Here is an 18,491-nt window from a genome sequence, read left to right on the forward strand (position 1 = left end):
CCTTTGAATTGCCGGAACCGAAAAGTTACTATAAGATTTACTAAACATCTGGGAAGAATACCTTTTGTTTATTTGTTTATTTGGTAAATTCTTCATATAGTACATTTGTAACCTGAAGGACACACACAGAAAATATAAACACTGGAATGCATAACGAAAAATGACCGATAGATAGATAGATAGATAGATAGATAGATAGGTAGGTAGGTAGGTAGGTAGATAGATAGATAGATAGATAGATAGATGGGTAGGTAGGTAGGTAGGTTGATAGATGGGTAGGTAGGTAGGTAGATAGATAGATGGGTAGATAGATAGATAGATAGATAGATAGATAGATAGATAGATAGATAGATGGGTAGGTAGGTAGGTTGATAGATAGATAGATAGATAGATGGGTAGGTAGGTAGGTTGATAGATAGATAGATAGATAGATAGATAGATAGATCTCATGGGTCCACTGCTGGTGATGATGCTGAATCCAATAATGACCCTAAACGTTGACAGAGCAACACACGGCGGTTAGAAAAGCTACTTCCTGTTACCACGACGACTGGAACCAAAACCCAGCGTGTTCCCGTAGCGCTAGTGTTTGTGTTCGGACCTGCGCACGCTATCTTTAAACCTGTTTGTGTGCACTCACACGTAGCGTGTGCAGATGTGTCGCTGTGTGTGTTTGAGGTTCTGGGGGGGGGGTTGGGGGTGGGGGGGGTGGGGGGGGGGGGGATAATTCCCCGTGTTTGTAGTTAATCCTCAGCGGCCCTGCACGGCTCCGTGTGGATTCGGAGGTGACCGTCGGAAACGAGCCTGTTCGCCACCAACCCCCCCCCACCAACCCCCCGACACGGAGGCCTTCGCATTTCCAACAGGATCGTCTGAGGTGGAACAAGTTGGCCCCCAAACGATCCCGTGCAATAAACGCTGAGCTTCCTTTACACGGTGGAAGCTAATTATTTCATGTTTATGAGAGGGAGGTTTCGGTAGAGTTGCTCAGATCAGATTAATGTCCAAACACTCGAGGAGGAAGTGGCGCCCCTCCCTGCCCAACCTTTGATGTGTGCTTTTAGGCCAAACTAAGAAAAACGTTGTGATTCGCATGAATCTGGAGTTCCTACAACATGTGGGACGAAACCTTTGTCCTCGTCGCTCTGATTCTGACGTGACACGCGACTTTGAATATAAATAAACACTTTTGTCTTGTTCGTATTTTGCTGCTGGCGGATCTTTCAAAGACATTTTTTTTTTCATCACACAGCTCAAACGTGAAAATTAAATGAGAACGTTCGATATGTCGTCCACGAAAATCCGTAATAATCTAAAAATAATAGGACAAACACTTGTGAAGAAAAATAGAGACAGCTCAATAACAAAAGCATCTCAATTTATATTGTAAGATTTAAAAACCACGACAGTCATCGCTGAAAAGATCATTTGAACTGATCAGAAAAGACTCAATGAACATGTTAAAAATTTACATTGAAACTAGCGAACAAGCGAAGTCAAAATCTAAACTAACCTGCAAATGAATGAAAAGACAAGGCAGACAGTTAGGAAACTATTATATCATTGGTAGTAAGTAATAATCAGGATAATAATGAAAAGTCATCGTTGAATATTGGGGATTGTATTAATATAGCATTAAATTACTTTTACTTCCTGCAAATTTCCGTTGAAGATGGAGGCTGGACACCAGGTGACGACGCCTTTAAACCTTCAATTTAAACTTGACATTTTGCACGTCGCAAATATTGTACAATTATATTTTAAGGTAAATGGATCTCTAGTCATTTTACATTTTACGCGCCAATATTCTGGATTATGAGATTTCCAGGATTTGAGTTCCCCGGGGGTTTCAAGTCAGAGATTTGAAGTAATTTCAACATGTTTCATTGCAGAGTTTTGAGTTTTATTCATGCTGACGTCAAAATGCTCTAAAACATTGCAAAGAAAATGTTTGAGAAGTCTTGAAATAGCTTTAACAAGACTGGCGAGGGGAAGGCGGTGGTTTTCCTTTCAGTGCTTCAGCTCCCTGCGAAGGGTTAATCCTGGTGATGGACGGACCTGAAATAGCGCCGCATTTTGCCCCCGTTTTCACTCTCGTGCTTGAGGAGACACTTCTGACTACAGTTACTGGACAAACACTGCAGTTCATATTCTGAGCAGCTCCACTGAAAGCAGAGAAAAGAAAAGCAGCAGAGTTTCGTTGTCGGAGCTTTTTCTCTCACGCTGGTTTCACCGCGTCGCTTCAGCCGAGACGAGGTTCGACGCGCTCGCCATGAAAGCATCTGTTGGCGAGAGGCAGAGAAAAAAAAGGCAGTCGTCGCGTAAATACAGATGTTTATTCTGACGCTCAGTCAGGTCGGACCGGTGGGTCTTGAGAGGAAATGAGTGAAAAGCATCACTTCATTTTCTGAAAGAAAGAAGGAACATTGTACATAAAAGAAAGTTTATCCCTCCTCTAAATGTGTTCTCTTCAAATTAATGTTCGCGGTGCTTCCATTCATCCCCTGTTCTCTGCTTCCACGGACATGAAGGTAGAATTCAGCAGGTCACTGATGAGTAAATCCATCGTCTGGTCTGTGAGTGGTTGTCTCTCAATCAGAAGGTTGCCGGTTTGAATCCCCATCTCCCCCTTGGTTATACCTTGAATTGTCCCTGATTAAGACTCTGAACCCCAAACGGCTCCCATTGGATGGACGGTGATTTTATTTTATTTCATTTCATTTCATTTCATTTCATTTCATTTCATTTCATTTCATTTCATTTTATTTTATTTTATTTTATTTTATTTTATTTTATTTTATTTTATTTATACATTTAACACAGTTTGGTGTCTTAATTTAATTTAATTTAATTTAATTTAATTTAATTTAATTTAATTTAATTTAATTTAATTTAATTTAATTCAAACCGCTGTTTTATTTTAAACCACTGGCCACCTCACTGTACCCTTCGCATGGCCGCCATATTGGATGGGTCTCCACATTCACTTCTATTGAGGAATGCGGCGTAAACACATTTAGAAAATAACAAACGCATACAGTTGTGCTACAGATGATAAAAGAATGCTTTACTATGTTCAAACATGGCATTTCCTATGACAATACTTTGTTTAGCTTCACAAAACAGTTGTATACTTTACACAATTTTAGTGAACTGGCATGTGGTCCTGGTCCTGGTCCTGGTCCTGGTCCCGGTCCTGGTCCTGGTCCCGGTCCCGGTCCTGGTACTGGTACTGGTCCTGGTCCTGGTCCTGGTGCACTCGACAGAACCAGACAGCAGTTTGTGCGTGCACTGGTGAACACAAACGGAAACCAAAACTATTTTAAATAATGATTTCCAATGTGTTATTTCCAAACCAACCACTAGAGGGAGCTTGGTCCACAGCGGTCCAGCAGAGGAGACATTCTGATTTGACCAGATAATTGTCCCCCCCCCCCCCCCCCCAGGCTCTGACTGTGGGTCAGACACTGAGCTCGGTTCACTCCACCGACCCGGGTCCTCGGTTCTGCTGGAGTTTGTGGGGAAACGAGTCACGACTGCTCACTCAGACTGCGACTCGGTACGACTCCCGGGACGGCCGAGAGGCCCAACAGAACCAATCCCGGCTCTCGCTGGTCAACGTTCTCCACCGTCCCCCCCCCCATGTGGGTGGCAGACGGGGATCCAGTGGCTTTACTGTGAGACGGCCAATGAGAAGGCTCCGTTTGGATATAGCGTTTATGATTATCTGTGTGTGTGTGTGTGTGTGTGTGTGTGTGTGTGTGTGTGTGTGTGTGTGTGTGTGTGTGTGTGTGTGTGTGTGTGTGTGTGTGTGTGTGTGTGTGTGTGTGTGTGTGTGTGTGTGTGTGTGTGTTCGTGTGTTTGCGGAAAAAAAGGCTGCTGACACAGAAAAACACCAAATTTAAGACATGAACATGAAAGACTTGACCCATAATCAAGACAGGATATAAAACAAGAGCCATTCGAAGTCTCCACAGAGTAAATGACTCCATAATCCCTTTTTCTCTTTCCTTTCTTTCTTCTATTTCCCTTTGCAGATTGATGAGAACAGGCCACTCCGGCGCAGCGTTCACATATATTCCAGGCTAAACTTGTATCGCTCTTCCCACCGGTAATTTAAAAGCCAGAGGAATGTGGAGAATGACCGTAGGAGTGAACGGAGAGTAAAGATACACTCCGCCTGGTCAGTTTGGTGTCTGAGATCCGGGGCTGAGGCGGCGTTCTGGGCCCCATTTCTGCTGTGACATATTTCAGGCCAGAATTCCTCCCCGGATTCAGGCACGCAGCTGATTTGCTAATCGAAGCACGTTTTTGTTTTTTGGTCGTTTTTTCGACTTTGCGGCGAGCAGAACCTCGACGTCTTTTCAGTTTGTAGGGGAACGGAGCTGGACGGTTTCAGTTCGGTTTGATTTCTGTAGCACCGAGGAAACGACACGGTCGTTTCGAGAAAAAAACAAACAAACAAAAAAAAAACAACAATTCCACATAAGCCAGACGGTGGAAATTAAAAACAATTCCTTTCGACAGGAAGTAACCTGTCAAACTGGACTTGGAGGTTGTGGAGAACCAGACCCAGAGATGGAGGAGAAGAGAGGAGAGGAGAGGAGATGAGAGGAGGGGAGAGGACAGGAGAGGAGAGGAGAGGAGATGGAGGAGGGGAGAGGACAGGAGAGGAGATGGAGGAGGGGAGAGGACAGGAGAGGAGAGGAGAGGAGAGGACATGAGAGGAGATGGAGGAGGGGAGAGGAGAGGAGAGGAGATGGAGGAGAGGAGAGAAGCAGAGAGGAGAGGAGAGGAGAGGAGATGAGAGGAGGGGAGAGGACAGGAGAGGAGAGGAGAGGAGATGGAGGAGGGGAGAGGACAGGAGAGGAGAGGAGAGGAGATGGAGGAGGGGAGAGGACAGGAGAGGAGAGGAGAGGAGAACAGAGGAGAGCAGAGGAGATGGAGGAGAGGAGAGGAGAGGAGGTCACTTAGCTGCAGTAAACATTGTAACCTAGAGCTACACTCGGTAGAGCGCAGAGGTTCAAAAGGCCACATTTTGTTTGCGGGAACCACGTTAGCATCGCTACCATGTTAGCCGTTAGCTCATATCGATGCTCACCAGTTAGGTCGGGCAGCTACATCACTGAGCGGAGCACTGAGTGGGGAAGCGTCTCCATGGCAACAGACGCTGATCTCCTTTGTGGCGCCTCTCTCATCCGCTTTGTGTGGGACCATTTTTTTCACAGTTTTTTGGGATTTATTTGAAGACGGTTTAACGTTAACGTCCCAAAATCTAATCAATTGATCCTGAGGTGATGAAGAATCATCCCTGAAAATTTCATCTAATTCGGGTCAGTCGTTTTTGTTTTTTTTTGCGAAAGGTTGGTAAAATACATACATACCAATAAATAAATACAAGCAGACAAAAGCATAACCTTCTCGGCAAACTTCAGTCGCCCAACTTTAGTTGGCGAAGGTAAAAATTAGCAGGTTCCAGAAATATGACTTCCTCACTAAGGAACTCAGCCAATAAATTAACCCACAAATGTAACACAGGGAACGTGAAATTCACATTTCACTGCTTCCACCTGTGATTTGTTTTCCAGCAATATTTCCAAAACTTCTTTTTTTTTTTAATAAAAGCTGCATATAGTTTTTGACATTGAAACTGACCTGTTGAGGTGATAAGCATTACTTTGAGTGTTTAATTACACATAATCAAACTCCCATTTCAATGTGAGCAGACCAGGAGGAAGGTTGGTTTCAGACGCTGTTTTTTATGATTCATGCCGTCAATGGACAAGAGTTGCCCTCATTTCAAGAGCAATGCAACTTTTCATTCAAGTCTGTTTGAGCTTTTAACTGTAAATGCATCTTGTAAGCTCTTAACAATTAAGGTTAAAGTTAAATTGTATGTTACAGTCGGTATCTTTCATTGATACTTTCCATTAGAATCGGAGTCGACAACCGAAAATGGCCGTCTGCGTCAACAAATCAGTACATCCACGAGTTCTATGGTACGACTTCGATGTGAGAAGTGTGAGCTTTACAGGACACGGTTTCCATGAAGTGCCTGAGATGAAAGAAAGCACCGAAGCCGCGGTGTTCCTGTTTGTTCACGTAATCACCCCGGAGCGACGAAGAAAAACCTCTCCGGACAACAACTCCAGCCGTCGTAAAACTGATGCAACGCGGAGGAAAAGTACCGAAGCCCGCCGAGCCAAGCGAAGGAGGTTTTAATAGAATTTTTTTAAGGACATCAATTGCAAAAAGCAGGGAAGCATTTTCTGATTTTAGGCGCCCTGTAATTTCAAGTGTGTGGGTTCAAGCCACTTATTTTGTGGCGGTGGCTTTTCTGGCGGGTTCCCTAAAAAGACGGAGGCCCGGTGCAGCCAAGGGTTGAGCGAGCCTTGCCTCGCCTCGCCTCCCCTCCCTCCGTCGGGCCGATTGATGGAGCCGCTTTCCCCCCTTCGGTATTTGGCAGCGGTCGCGCTGCCCTCGCGGCTAACCTCACTGGGCGTAGCTGTCCACCGTCGGTATTTAGAACGCTCGATAGGAGAGGACACCTGCTCCGGCTCTGCGCTCGGTGCCAAGACATCTGTCTGAGAGACACGCCCTTTAATTATAAACTGAAAGAAAGGCGAATGCCGTTTGATGACCTCCGTCCGTATTGCATGCGTAACACATTCGAACGTGTTGCGGCGATGAGAACAAAAAAGAAAAAAAAGCAGGAAACGAAGTGTTTGGGAGGTTTTTCTCTCTCTCTCTCTCTCTCTCTCTCTCATGGATGAACAACAAGATTGTAAACTGCATGAGAACTGCGTCTGAAATGTCAACGCTTCGAGAACTATCTGCACTCAAACCAATGAGTGTGTGTGGGGAAAAATGAACCCCAATGATGTGTATATATTTGTGTACAACTGTTTGAAACTTACAGCAGTTTATTACTGATACTGAACCTTTAAAGGGCTCATATGATGCAAAATTCACTTTCTAAAAGTTCTCCAGCAGTAATAATCGTCTCCACACCTGGAGCGACGCCCCAGAAGTGAAGAAAGTGTGTCCTCTCTCTCCTGGCTTGTTCCAGGTTTTAAAAAGTGTGTTGCTCCAAGCAGCCAATCAGAAATCAAACCCTATATAGTGTCATCGGGGGGGTTTAGCCAATCACAGTCAAGGTAGGCTCCTCCCCCCTTTGACTCCTCCCACAATCAGGCAGCTCTGCTCTGGCACATGGCGCCACGAGAGGAAGTACTTCCTCCATCTTCCCATAGATGGGCCTGTGTGTGTGGGCGGAGCCAGTCCAGCTCACACAGACACAGCAGATTCTGAATGCAGCTCCTAGGATCCAAATATCAAATGGAGGGAAAATCAAGGAAAAAGCTGGATTTATGGTAAAAAAAACTTTGAATAGAATGTTGTTGGACCAATGGAACTTTGTGAAAGTGTTGAAAAGCAGGATAATGTGACTCCTTTAATGCTTTTATACATTTCATATCTTCAGGAAGGAAAGTGATGAGGTCAAACATGTATCTAAGCACTTAACTTGACTCTGTTTTAATCATTCCAGGGTGAACACACACACACACACACACACACACACACACACACACACACACACACACACACACACACGTAGGGCAGGCATTCCACTGCAGAAAATGGGCTCCCACAGAAAACATTCCTGTAGTACAGCGTGTTTTCTTTACTCTAACAGATTTACACAGTTGTTAGTGATGGCCTGAGAATCCTCCTGAAGTGAAGCCCACCAATAATAAACACAACGACAGCTGACACCGCAACACACCTGCACGGCTCCCTGACACTGCAAGACTGTTCCCAGGGACCGAGGTGAGGGGCCGGGGGAATAGGAGAGGAGCAGTGTGTGTGTGTGTGTGTGTGTGTGTGTGTGTGTGTGTGTGTGTGTGTGTGTGTGTGTGTGTGTGTGTGTTATAGGTGGATTAGGTGGACTTTTCACCTGAATACACACGAGCATTACGAGGACTACCTTGAATTACTCGAAGTTAAATCCTCCTAAAAGCTCATTCGTCCAAACGTCTTTAGGTTTTTTTGTTTTTTTCTTCTTCTTCTTCTTCTTCTTCTTCTTTGACTCGCCCTACAAACCCCCTGATGTTTACTTCAGTGTAACACCGCAGAGTTGCACTTTCCCACACACAGGCACACACTCTCGCTTCAACTGGTGGTGGGTTTGCTTTTTTGTTTTTTGTTTTTTTTATCAAACCGCTCTGACAGTGGTAAACAACAGCTGACGAACAATGTTCTAGAAGATGAGAAAAGATGGTACATGAATGTTTCAAATGTTGATCATTTTGAAGTGTGATCCATCTCATGATATCATGTTGCATGACTCACATGTAAAAGTTGGGTCTTATCGAGGTTGTGGATGAAAACACCCTGTGAAGAAACACTTTCTCATATTCATGCTGCGTTGTGATATTGTTTGGTTTTTCTTCATGGGTATGCAACACTGATGGAATTACCTGTATTTAGACACATCACATGTTGCTCTACCGAGAAAATCTTTAAAGTATGCGTCCCATAAAGAGTGTCACTTCTTTTTATGGGAATATACAAATATGTGAAAACGAGACAATTACGGCTTATTTCCACTCATTTATGAACCACAGTCTCTCTGCTACGACAGGAAAGACTCTTAATAGGTTGTTATGTACATAAATGGTCACGCAGCCGGATCAAGATCGGCTGATTGGTTAATAATCAGGGGGAAAATGTCTTTAAACAGTTTAGTTGGGATTGGGTTGAACAGTCGTGTTTTTGGTTTTCGATGAAGCCACGGCTGATAGCTTCGGGTTCTATTGACAAGTGTGAAGACGTGGTTGGTCATTTAGTCTTTAATTGAATCCTTAATAGTTAGAATTTTTGACATTAAAGAAGTTTCCACTGGTCAAAGTGGATGTGAGGTTCGACAGAGTTGCGCATTTTTGTTAGCCTGGCTACAGCACTGAAGAGAAACTGAAGAGAAACTGAAGAGAAACGTACGGTTAAGGTACGAAACAAGAATTTTGTTCTACGAAGGAGGAAGAGTAGGCAGTTGGAGTTTTGTGGAGGGCTTTTTTTAATATAATAACAAACTATCTTCAGGCTGTTTGAATTACTTCTACGTGACTTGGTTACTATTTCGTCTCCAGTTTTCGTTCTGACTTCTTTAATGTTCATATTGTTCATTACACCGCGGAGCTGTCCTCCTCTGAGGTGTTGCTTTTATCTGCAGATGATCAATAGAATCAAGTGTGGAGGACGTGAGGCTGCTGCACCATTCTCTCTCTCTCTCTCTCTCCCTCTCTCTCTCTCTCTCTCTCTGGCCTGCAGACAGCTGCTCCCTGGCAGAGCAGCCAGCGGTGACCTCTGACCTTCAGCTGTTGGATGAGGGTGGTCCGGGTCCTGAGGCCTGGTCTCTGCTCAGTGACGTCACTGCCAGAAATCAGCTGTCTGAGATGTTTGTGTCTCTGGGACCATCTGGAAGTGATCGGCCGTGCAGCGAGCGTGGAGCTGCTCTCACTTAATCTGCAGCCCAGAAATCGCAACGCCAAGCTTTAAGCAACTCAAACCTGATGAGGGTGGCAGGATGAGGCCCACCTCTCAGACCCACTCTGCCTCTTGGTCCAAAAGCTCAACGGTCCAGTTCTCACGTGTGCCTAATTGACCGTGGCAAAAAAATTAAACTTAATTTGTGTGTTTTCAGTCGTGTTTCTTGTGTTCACGGAGGTTCCGACTGGCCTCCACCTCAAGTGAAGGATTTACCTTTTGCACTAGTAGAGACGGACAGTGAACTGAAGCTGGATCCGCAGGCGGTTAAAGGTTAAAGGTCAGCAGGTTCAGAGGATGGAGGTTCAGGAGACGATGGAGGTTGGTTCAGGAGGTGTAGAGGTTGGAGGTTGGTTCAGGAGAGGATGGAAGTTGATTCAGGAGAGGATGGAGGTTCAGGAGAGGATGGAGGTTCAGAAGAGGATGGAGGTTGGTTCAGGAGAGGATGGAGGTACAGGAGAGGATGGAGGTTCAGGAGAGGATGGAGGTTGGTTCAGGAGAGGATGGAGGTTGGTTCAGGAGAGGATGGAAGTTGATTCAGGAGAGGATGGAGGTTCAGGAGAGGATGGAGGTTGGTTCGGGAGGTGTAGAGGATGGAGGTTTAGGAGAGGATGGAGGTAAAGTTGAAGCTAAATGATGCTCAGTGGACGAAAAGCCTTGTAAAAACAAAGTGCAGTTAACTTCATGTAGATTCTCGACCTCATTTTAAAAACCTCCACATCTCTTTTTAGCATTTATTTTCACACAGAATTTTGAAAAAAAAAAATCCAAAGTTTCCCATTTTTTTCCTTTGACTTTGAACTCGACAAACATGGCTGCCGCCTCTGCAGGTCTGGTTGCCGCGGCGACGAGCTCCTCTTGATCGATCAGGACTGATAAAACCAGCAGGAGCACTTTGTGTCTTCTGTTGATAGAACCTGAGAGAACACACACACACTCACACACACACACACACACACACACACACACACACACACACACACACACACACACACACACACACACACACACACACACACACACACAGCCAGCTGTGAACCTGAGAGTGTCTGTTGAAACGTTTAAGCAGCCGAGAGAAAGAAGCTCTGTTTTCCGTCCAAGTGCTTCGATGCGACTCGAGTCTGAATCGACCCACAGGGGAAGATTCTGGAATCACACGGTGCTACTGTACACACACACACACACACACGGACACACACACACAACCACACACACACGAGCTGTTTTAGCCTTTATAACTTTTTAAAAACTTTAGCTGTTGTCACCATTCTTATGTTCCTTTTGGTTCCAGCTTTTTTTTTTTTTTTACCATTTTAGATGTTTCTTGTTTTGTTTTTTTTAAATCTTCTGCCAAAGAATCCGAAAGACGATGTAATGTAGCTGCAGACTTCAGATGGACGTGAGAAACACATAGTTGTGCTGCTGAAGCTGGAGGACTGAGGGGAAACGAGCACAGGGAGAAAATGCAAACAGCGAAGAGCAAAAAGGCCCAAAGCTTTTCTGAACCGCAGCTAGTTTAAAAAAAAAAAAAAAAAAAAATCCCAGCAGATTGAGCTTGAACTCGTCTTGAATATGAATATCTCACACAAGAAAATGAAGACGACGCCTCTCATTACATCCTTGACATGCGCCGCACGACAAGGATGTATTGAAAGTTGCTGTTTTAGAATTGGAACTATTTGCAGTTCCATGTTTTGGAGCGAAGGGTTCAGATCGTGAGGCTCGGCCGCGGCCGCGTGGGGGAAGAACGGCGGCTGCAGTGACTGTCGGTGGACGTCATTACTGAAGGTTCCTTCAGTAATGACGTCCAGTCAGACGATGGACAGACAAGCGTTCTCCACGCAGACCTTTCCTTCTTCTCTTCTCTCCACAGTCTGTCATTTTCATAAGGGATTATAATACTCTTGGACAGGAAGTGTCTGGCTATATAGACTACGCCCACAGACTCAGGACCCAAGATTTCGAAGCGTATTTCAGTGGAAAGAAGAGGCTGATGCCAGGACGCTCAGATTTATGGTGAGTCTCTCTCTCTCTCTTCACTCGCAACCCGTCCACGGTCGTCGAGGGGAACGTCTGATCAAGCGTGGAAATCTTATTATCGAGCGCCGCGGAGTCGGACCGACGTACCAAATGAAACGGGGCCGCATTGCGCCGGAACGTCCGGCGGCCGCGGCCTCGGTAAAACACGCGGAACGGATTTCAACAAAGGAGCATGCAAACTCCACACAGAAAGGCCCGACTGGGGGTTCGAGGCCCACGACCTCCTCGCCGCAAGACGAGACGGCTGACCACCGCAACGCCGTCCGGGGCTTATGATCTCAGAATCCAACTCAATATTTGAGGCTTGTTTTTCACAACAATTCACTGAAGACTTTATACCGATGTAAAACGTGACTGTTAACCCGTAGATCTGCAGTCCGGTTCAGATCCACGTCGAGGAGGATCTCGTGAGAGACGTCAGCTGTTCAGTCGTTCACGTCCATCCGATTTCTTGTTTTGTGGCTTTTTTGGATTATTCACATTACATTTTATCAGACCACCGTGTGAACATGATCGGTGACACGACGGTTTCCAGCCCCAGAGCGCAGAAGAGGCCGTAGACCGACTTAAATATGGCCGCCGAGCCAGTCGGCCACCAGGGTTGCCAGACTCACTGTTTCCAGCCTAAAACGACGTAAAACACACACCTCCATAAAGCCTGTGTAGGAATCATGCTAAAAGCCTAAACCTATTTTATGTGCGATATAGAACACGCCGTAAACACAGAAACGCGAGAGAATTTGACTCCCTAAACGGGGGATACCCGACATATCTGGCAACACAGGTCAGCGTGTCGATCCAATTTTTCAAGCGGTTGTTAAATACGAGCCGACAAAATCTCGACGACGGAAAGAAGAAAGAGAATGAAGGAAAGAAAGACGGAGGCGCTTCCTCCGGTGTTTTATCACGTAAAATGACGAAGCAGTCGCATGTAGAAAAATATCAAATATGGTGCGTCGCTCTGACTCGTGTCTCGATCTGACGTTTGTCGAGGAAACGCGAGTCTGGAGGACAGAAGCTCGACAGAAGGTCTGGAAGCTTCGAGTCCCAGACATCTGGAGGAGCGCCGAGCCAATCAGTCTGGAGGACGACAAGAAACGGATCACGAAAATAATCCACAACAAATTAGGAACTTCCTGCAGCAAACGGCCGATTTAACTTGTTGCGCCGCAGCCAAAATAGTTTATTTTTCCACGTGAGCCACAGTTATTAACAATATACGACCCAAATCAGCGAACGTGCTCGATATTTCCGCGTGGATTTGTTCCGTCGTACGAGCTTAAAGTTCATTTCTCTTTCATTGATGTCGAAAGTCTCCACTTTACTTTAGCACACACTTTTCCAGCTATTTTATAACTCAAAGTTGCTAAAGGTCTCCTCAGACAAGGAACTGGTCTCTGTGCTGGTCCTGTTGGATCTCAGTGGTTCTTTTGACTCCACTGATCATAACATCCTACTACAGAGATCATGTGAACCGAATTGTGTTAAAACACAAACACAGGTTTTCTTTTACAATCTCATACAAATGGACATTTTACACAATTTCTGTGGTGATCTTCCATCATATAGAATATACAATTATATTAAAAAAAAATAATTCAAGCTGTATGAAGTCGGGGGCAGTGTGCAGTGGAGGGTTAGATGTTGTATATATTAGATTAGATTTTCTTACACTTAGTTTGAATGTGTATTGAAAACTTAGTCTAAAAGGGTCATATTATGCAAAAATCATATTTGAATAGTTTTCCAGCAGTAAAAATCGTCTCCACACCTGGAACCTCTCTCCCCGGCTTGTTCCAGGTTTAAAAAGTGTCTTGCTCCAACCAGCCAATCAGAAGTCAAACCCTATACAGTGTCATCAGGGGTTCAGCCAATCACAATCAAGGTAGGCTCCTCCCCCCTTTGACTCGTCCCACAATCAGTCAGCTCTGCTCTGGCACATGGCGCCACGAGAGGAAGTACTTCCTTCCTCTTCCCATAGATGGGCGTGTGTGTGGGCGGAGCCAGTCCAGCTCACACAGACACAGCAGATTCTGAATGCAGCTCCTGTGGTCCAATATTCTAATGGATGGAAAAGCGAGAAACTTTGAATACAAGGTTTTTAGACTAACGAGACCCTGAAAGTGTTGAAAAGCTGGACGATACGACTCCTTTAGAACTTTATCGCGAATCCAACTGGATTAAATCCGGCAACGGGTTCATTCTGCCAACACACACAAAGTGCCTGTGGCTGAGTTGGTGCAGTGGGTTTGACTCGCCATCCCAGTGTCGGCGGTTCGATTCCCCCCAAACCCACATGTCCACATATCAAAGTGACAGTGAAGGGAGGAGGGGCAGCAGCGGTTAGGGTCGGTGTGTGTGTGTGTGTGTGTGTGTGTGTGTGTGTGTGTGTGTGTGTGTGTGTGTGCAGACGTGCTCTGTCAAGTGAATTCCACACCCCGTCTTCATACATGTGTCCGTGCGTAAAGGTCACGCGACTCCAGAACGAACCGCCGACCCGCCGGGGCCAGAGTTGAACCCGCGGGAGGCCGTTTTCGTACCGCGAGGTGAGTCGCGTACATTAAGGCCGGCCCGCAAATGGCCGGCGGTCAAAGTCGCTCCCACATTCCACACGCCCTTGTTTGGTGACACGGTGCGAACGTTTTCGGAGATGTGCGAGAAATCGCGCGAGGGCGAACACGACTCGGCGCGGCGGCCCACTGGGAACGGGCGCCGCTCGGGGGGGGGTTTCTCCAGGGTTCAGCCAAGCGGCGAGCGGCCCGAGGGAACTGCTGGCTGAACTTCCAGCTCGATCGCCGGGTCAACGAGAGGCTTCCTGCCACCGTCGGGGTGAAACGGTCGACAATCTCCTCTTTTTTTTTTTTCCTTGTGTAGAAACAGTGAGGGAAATGGGTCAAAGCTGGTGTTTAACATTTAATTTACTGGATTAACAGTGTTGCTGTGTGTCCTTGGTGGGTTTGACGTAAATAGATGGAAAAAGTCTCGTTTCGGTTGAAAGTCAGGTTATATGACAACAACAAATAAAAGTCCAATTGCTCAGATTTCCTTCCATCCGTCAGCTTCCCTTCATCCAGTTCGGGGTCTCGTGTTTTTGGTTCTGATCCACCGGGACGACCACCGACATGAGGCTCAACCACACATTTTGAATTTTGATTATTTATTGAATTATTGGCGACGGTACAAATCCAAACAAATAACCATTCGTGGCATAAAATCATATAAACCAAACAAAATTGATTATTGAATAAATAAGGTCATAGAAAGGTTGTACAAAGTCATCTGTAGTTCATGCTATTTCTGATTATTTGGAAAGTTTCGGAGTGTAAGATAATGGTAGCTTTATGTCTGAGCGTGGAAACGGTTACTGTCACTTTAAGAACGAGCAGGACTGCAATGCAGCGACATGCGGTATGGAAGTGAATTCAGTCAGTCGTGGATTATTCAAAGATTGACTTGACTTTCGAATCGTCCTGTAGAAAAGATTTAACAAGCTGCGGATTAAAGACTCTGGAAGTTTTTCTGTCCCTTTCCAATTAAACACCCACGAAGTAATCCGAGGTGAGACGGCAGGTACTATTGACCAGGTGTGTCTTTAGGCTCGCCACAATAAAAGAAAGGGCCAGCGTGCAACCAGGACCTCCACCTCCACCTCCACCTGCAAGATTCCAGCTCAGGAAAACCAGGAGCAAAAAACAAAATTTGTCGCATTTATACTTTTGTTAAAAAAGATTATAATAATAATTTTTTCAGCGATGGGAATGATATGGACTTGCTCTGAAGTGAAGAAGAAGAAGGGAAACAGTGAAGATAGATAGAACCAGCAGATGGCGATAAAGCAACTTTATGAATGCAAACTGCCGTTAAACTACAAAGACGAAGAAGAAGAAGAGAAGCCGAATAACCGATTTACTGCGTAATGACAAATTAAATATAAATTGAAGGATTGAAACCCTCAAGGTAAACGCTGGACATAGTTTTTTTTCTGGCTAACAGAGGATTTTACAGCAGACTGTCGCACATTTAAAGTAGATCACGTGTTGTTTCGCGGGTCTGGGCTTCATGAGGACCCGCCCAGCGATTCTCAATTAAAACCGATCAGAGTCCAAGTGGACAGCACAGCTAAAGGTCCTGCTGAAGGTTTGAAGGCGGGACTCCCAGGACTCCCAGGACTCCTGCTAGGTGATCATGGTTACGTTAGTTTGAGTCTTCGGGGCGTTAACACATAAAACTCACTATTGGAGTACCGGTGGTTCTCGTCCCGGATCGTCGACGTCGAGACTGTCAGAACAGATGTGAGCAGTTCAATTCCCTCCATAAGAACTCTCGGCCGCATGTTGGAACATCTGGGGGCTTTTCAAAGACTAATACAGTGTAGAAGTAAGAAATGCATGGGTCAGTCTGGAGGCGTGACGATTAAAGTAATAGATTAGTTTAACGTGGGAGTTAAAAGGACACGTCCCGATCGGAAACGACTCCAAAGGTTCGTCACGGTGGAACTTTAGCCCTTCGGTACCATAGAGGTTTAACCATCTCCGAAGCACTGCGGGTTAATGAGATGTTCCTGTGGAACTCCCATGTTTAACTTCCGTCTGGGCGAAAGAGCCGATAACACGAAGGACGTCTGATAAATCCGATTGAAAGCGGTTCCGTGTTGAACCTTCAGTCTGTCGCAGGACGTCCGGATCCAACGGTACAATCTGTTTCATGGAACTGCATTTTGATCCGAATTACATCTGTGTGAGACTGTATTTTTTTATTTAAACTTGCTATTCGACATCTTTCGGTGGCTCACTGCCCCCCCCCATACCCCCCCCCCCCACCCCCCCCTCCCCCCTCCTTCATCTCCATTTGGAAGAATAACACCCAGTGTGGTTGCCACTAAGAGGGAGCAGATGCTGGAACTTGTGCCCACTCGGTGCCCTCAACCTCCCACTGCAGGACTCGCCGTCCCGTCCCGTCCCTCCTCCCCCTCGGCCACGGCCGCAAAGAATGCGGCGCAGCCGTGCCAGGTCTGGCCTCGGCGTCCCGGCGCAGAAGTCCACATAACACACTCTTTAGGTGCCAAAACAAATAAATAAATAAAAGCAGAGAATCCTGTACGATGAAGAACCCGGTGGAGACGTTTTAGATAGATAGATAGATAGATAGATAGATAATTACTTTATTCATCCCCGAAGGGAAATTGTCTTGTTGCAGCAATCTGGTACATACGAATATTATAAAATACAAGAAAATAGAAATAAAAGTAAAATATAAAAATATCTGTGTATAAGACATAAAGTAAAACACAGAACGGAACATGGGCACATAGAAATAAGCAGGAGATAAAAGCAAGATCAATAAATATGCAGCGGCAGAGCCATTAGAAGTTTTGGACATAAAACTGACGATATGAGTTAGAATTCAGGCAGTGGACAAGATAATCATGTGTTTGTTCTTTTCACAGTCTGCTGCAGGGTGTTGCTCACCTTGGCCCATAGTTGGCGCTACAATCCCATGACGCTGCGCTGAATAAACCAAATCAAACACCAAAATTGATATCGTGAAAACATTTTTTTAAAAACCGTCGTTTCAGAAAGTGAAACTCGTATTATATGGAATCATTTCTTGTAATCGTGACGATTGTGGCTTGCAGGTAATGAAAACCTGAAATCCGTCTGCACCCGTTCAGTCGGATCCATCCCATGATGCTTTGCGACGCGATCACATGACCCACGCCCAGGAAGCACGTGGAGACGCTGGTTTAAGCCGGTTGTGAAGCGTTCTCCTCCTCGCCAGACGCTCATTCTGAATAAACTGCGTCGACGATTTTCCTCCGACAGCTACTACAACTGGAAGACCCAGACCTCCGCCTCCAACTCCAGCGCCAACTTCCAGGTGGTGTACGAAGACGTGAGCGGCCTCCTCTTCAAGAGCAAGAAGGACAAGAAGCTCCTCAGCGTGGATCCCCGGGTTGGTTGGTTTTTAATAATATCGCGTCGTTCTAATAATAATGAACGTCGGTTCTACGCTTGAGAAGAACCTCAATTTCCACGGAACCAAGAGAGGAGGGTTCTCGCGTCACGGTGAGAAAACTGACATATTAAACTTCCCCTCCCACCAGCGTGAGCTCCCTCTTCCCGCCTCTACCTGCCGTCGCTCCGGGTCGGCGAGCCGCTCGGCGCTTCCCGGACTATTTTGGACGCTGCCGGGGGGGCGGCGTTCCTGAGGCCGCGGTGCCGGAATGCCAGCGGCGTTCCAGCTGTGGTTGAGCACCGCCCCAACGAGGCAGTCTATTAAAAAACACACAAGAGGCGCAGGGAGCCAGACGCAGCAAATCACCCATCTGCGCTCGGCCCGGCTCGGCTCGACTCGACTCGACTCGACTCGGCTCGGCTCGGCTCGGCACAATACGTCACTTTGACCGATTGGCTCCTTTTGTATTCCGCCCATCGTCCCCAAATTCATTTTCAAATGTTGATTTGAAAGAAAAACCAGACCTTTATTAGTCTCCTGTCACGGAGGCGCTTTACAACGAAGAACTGGCTTCAGTTATTATATTTCTGACTAGTTAGTAGGTTTGACTCTTACCGGACACTTTTAGCACAAAACACCTTGGAAATCGTCGTCGTCCAAACGAGAAAGACGCTGCTGCGCTCAAGTGTCTGTTGAAAGTGACCGAGGATAAATGTGAAAATAATAAATCAATCAACAAAATACTGACACCCAGAATTCAGAAAGAGAAGTGAGATTCTTCCATCAACTGGTCTGTACAATATCCTGCTCTGGCCTGGTTGGTCCTGCTCTAGCCTGGTTGGTCCTGCTCTGGCCTGGTTGGTCCTGCTCTGGCCTGGTTGGTCCTGCTCTGGCCTGGTTGGTCCTGCTCTAGCCTGGTTGGTCCTGCTCCAGCCTGGTTGGTCCTGCTC

At 46.0% G+C, this 18,491-nt stretch overlaps 1 protein-coding gene across 1 annotated transcript in view; it reads left to right on the top strand.

Moving 5' to 3' along the window:
- cfap299 (cilia and flagella associated protein 299) overlaps positions 1–17,694 on the top strand; it is a gene marked incomplete at both ends in the record, with an annotated part of 33,573 nt that extends 15,879 nt beyond the window's left edge. The window contains 3 exons of the mRNA XM_080499916.1: positions 11,420–11,562; positions 17,409–17,542; positions 17,690–17,694. Coding sequence (XP_080356042.1) covers positions 11,420–11,562; positions 17,409–17,542; positions 17,690–17,694 — 282 coding nt within the window. The remainder of the gene's footprint in view (positions 1–11,419; positions 11,563–17,408; positions 17,543–17,689) is intronic.
- Between the last annotated feature and the right edge of the window lie 797 nt (positions 17,695–18,491).

The sequence above is a fragment of the Blennius ocellaris genome (genome assembly GCF_963422515.1).
Source record: "Blennius ocellaris genome assembly, chromosome: 7".
Taxonomy (NCBI): Eukaryota; Metazoa; Chordata; class Actinopteri; order Blenniiformes; family Blenniidae; genus Blennius; species Blennius ocellaris.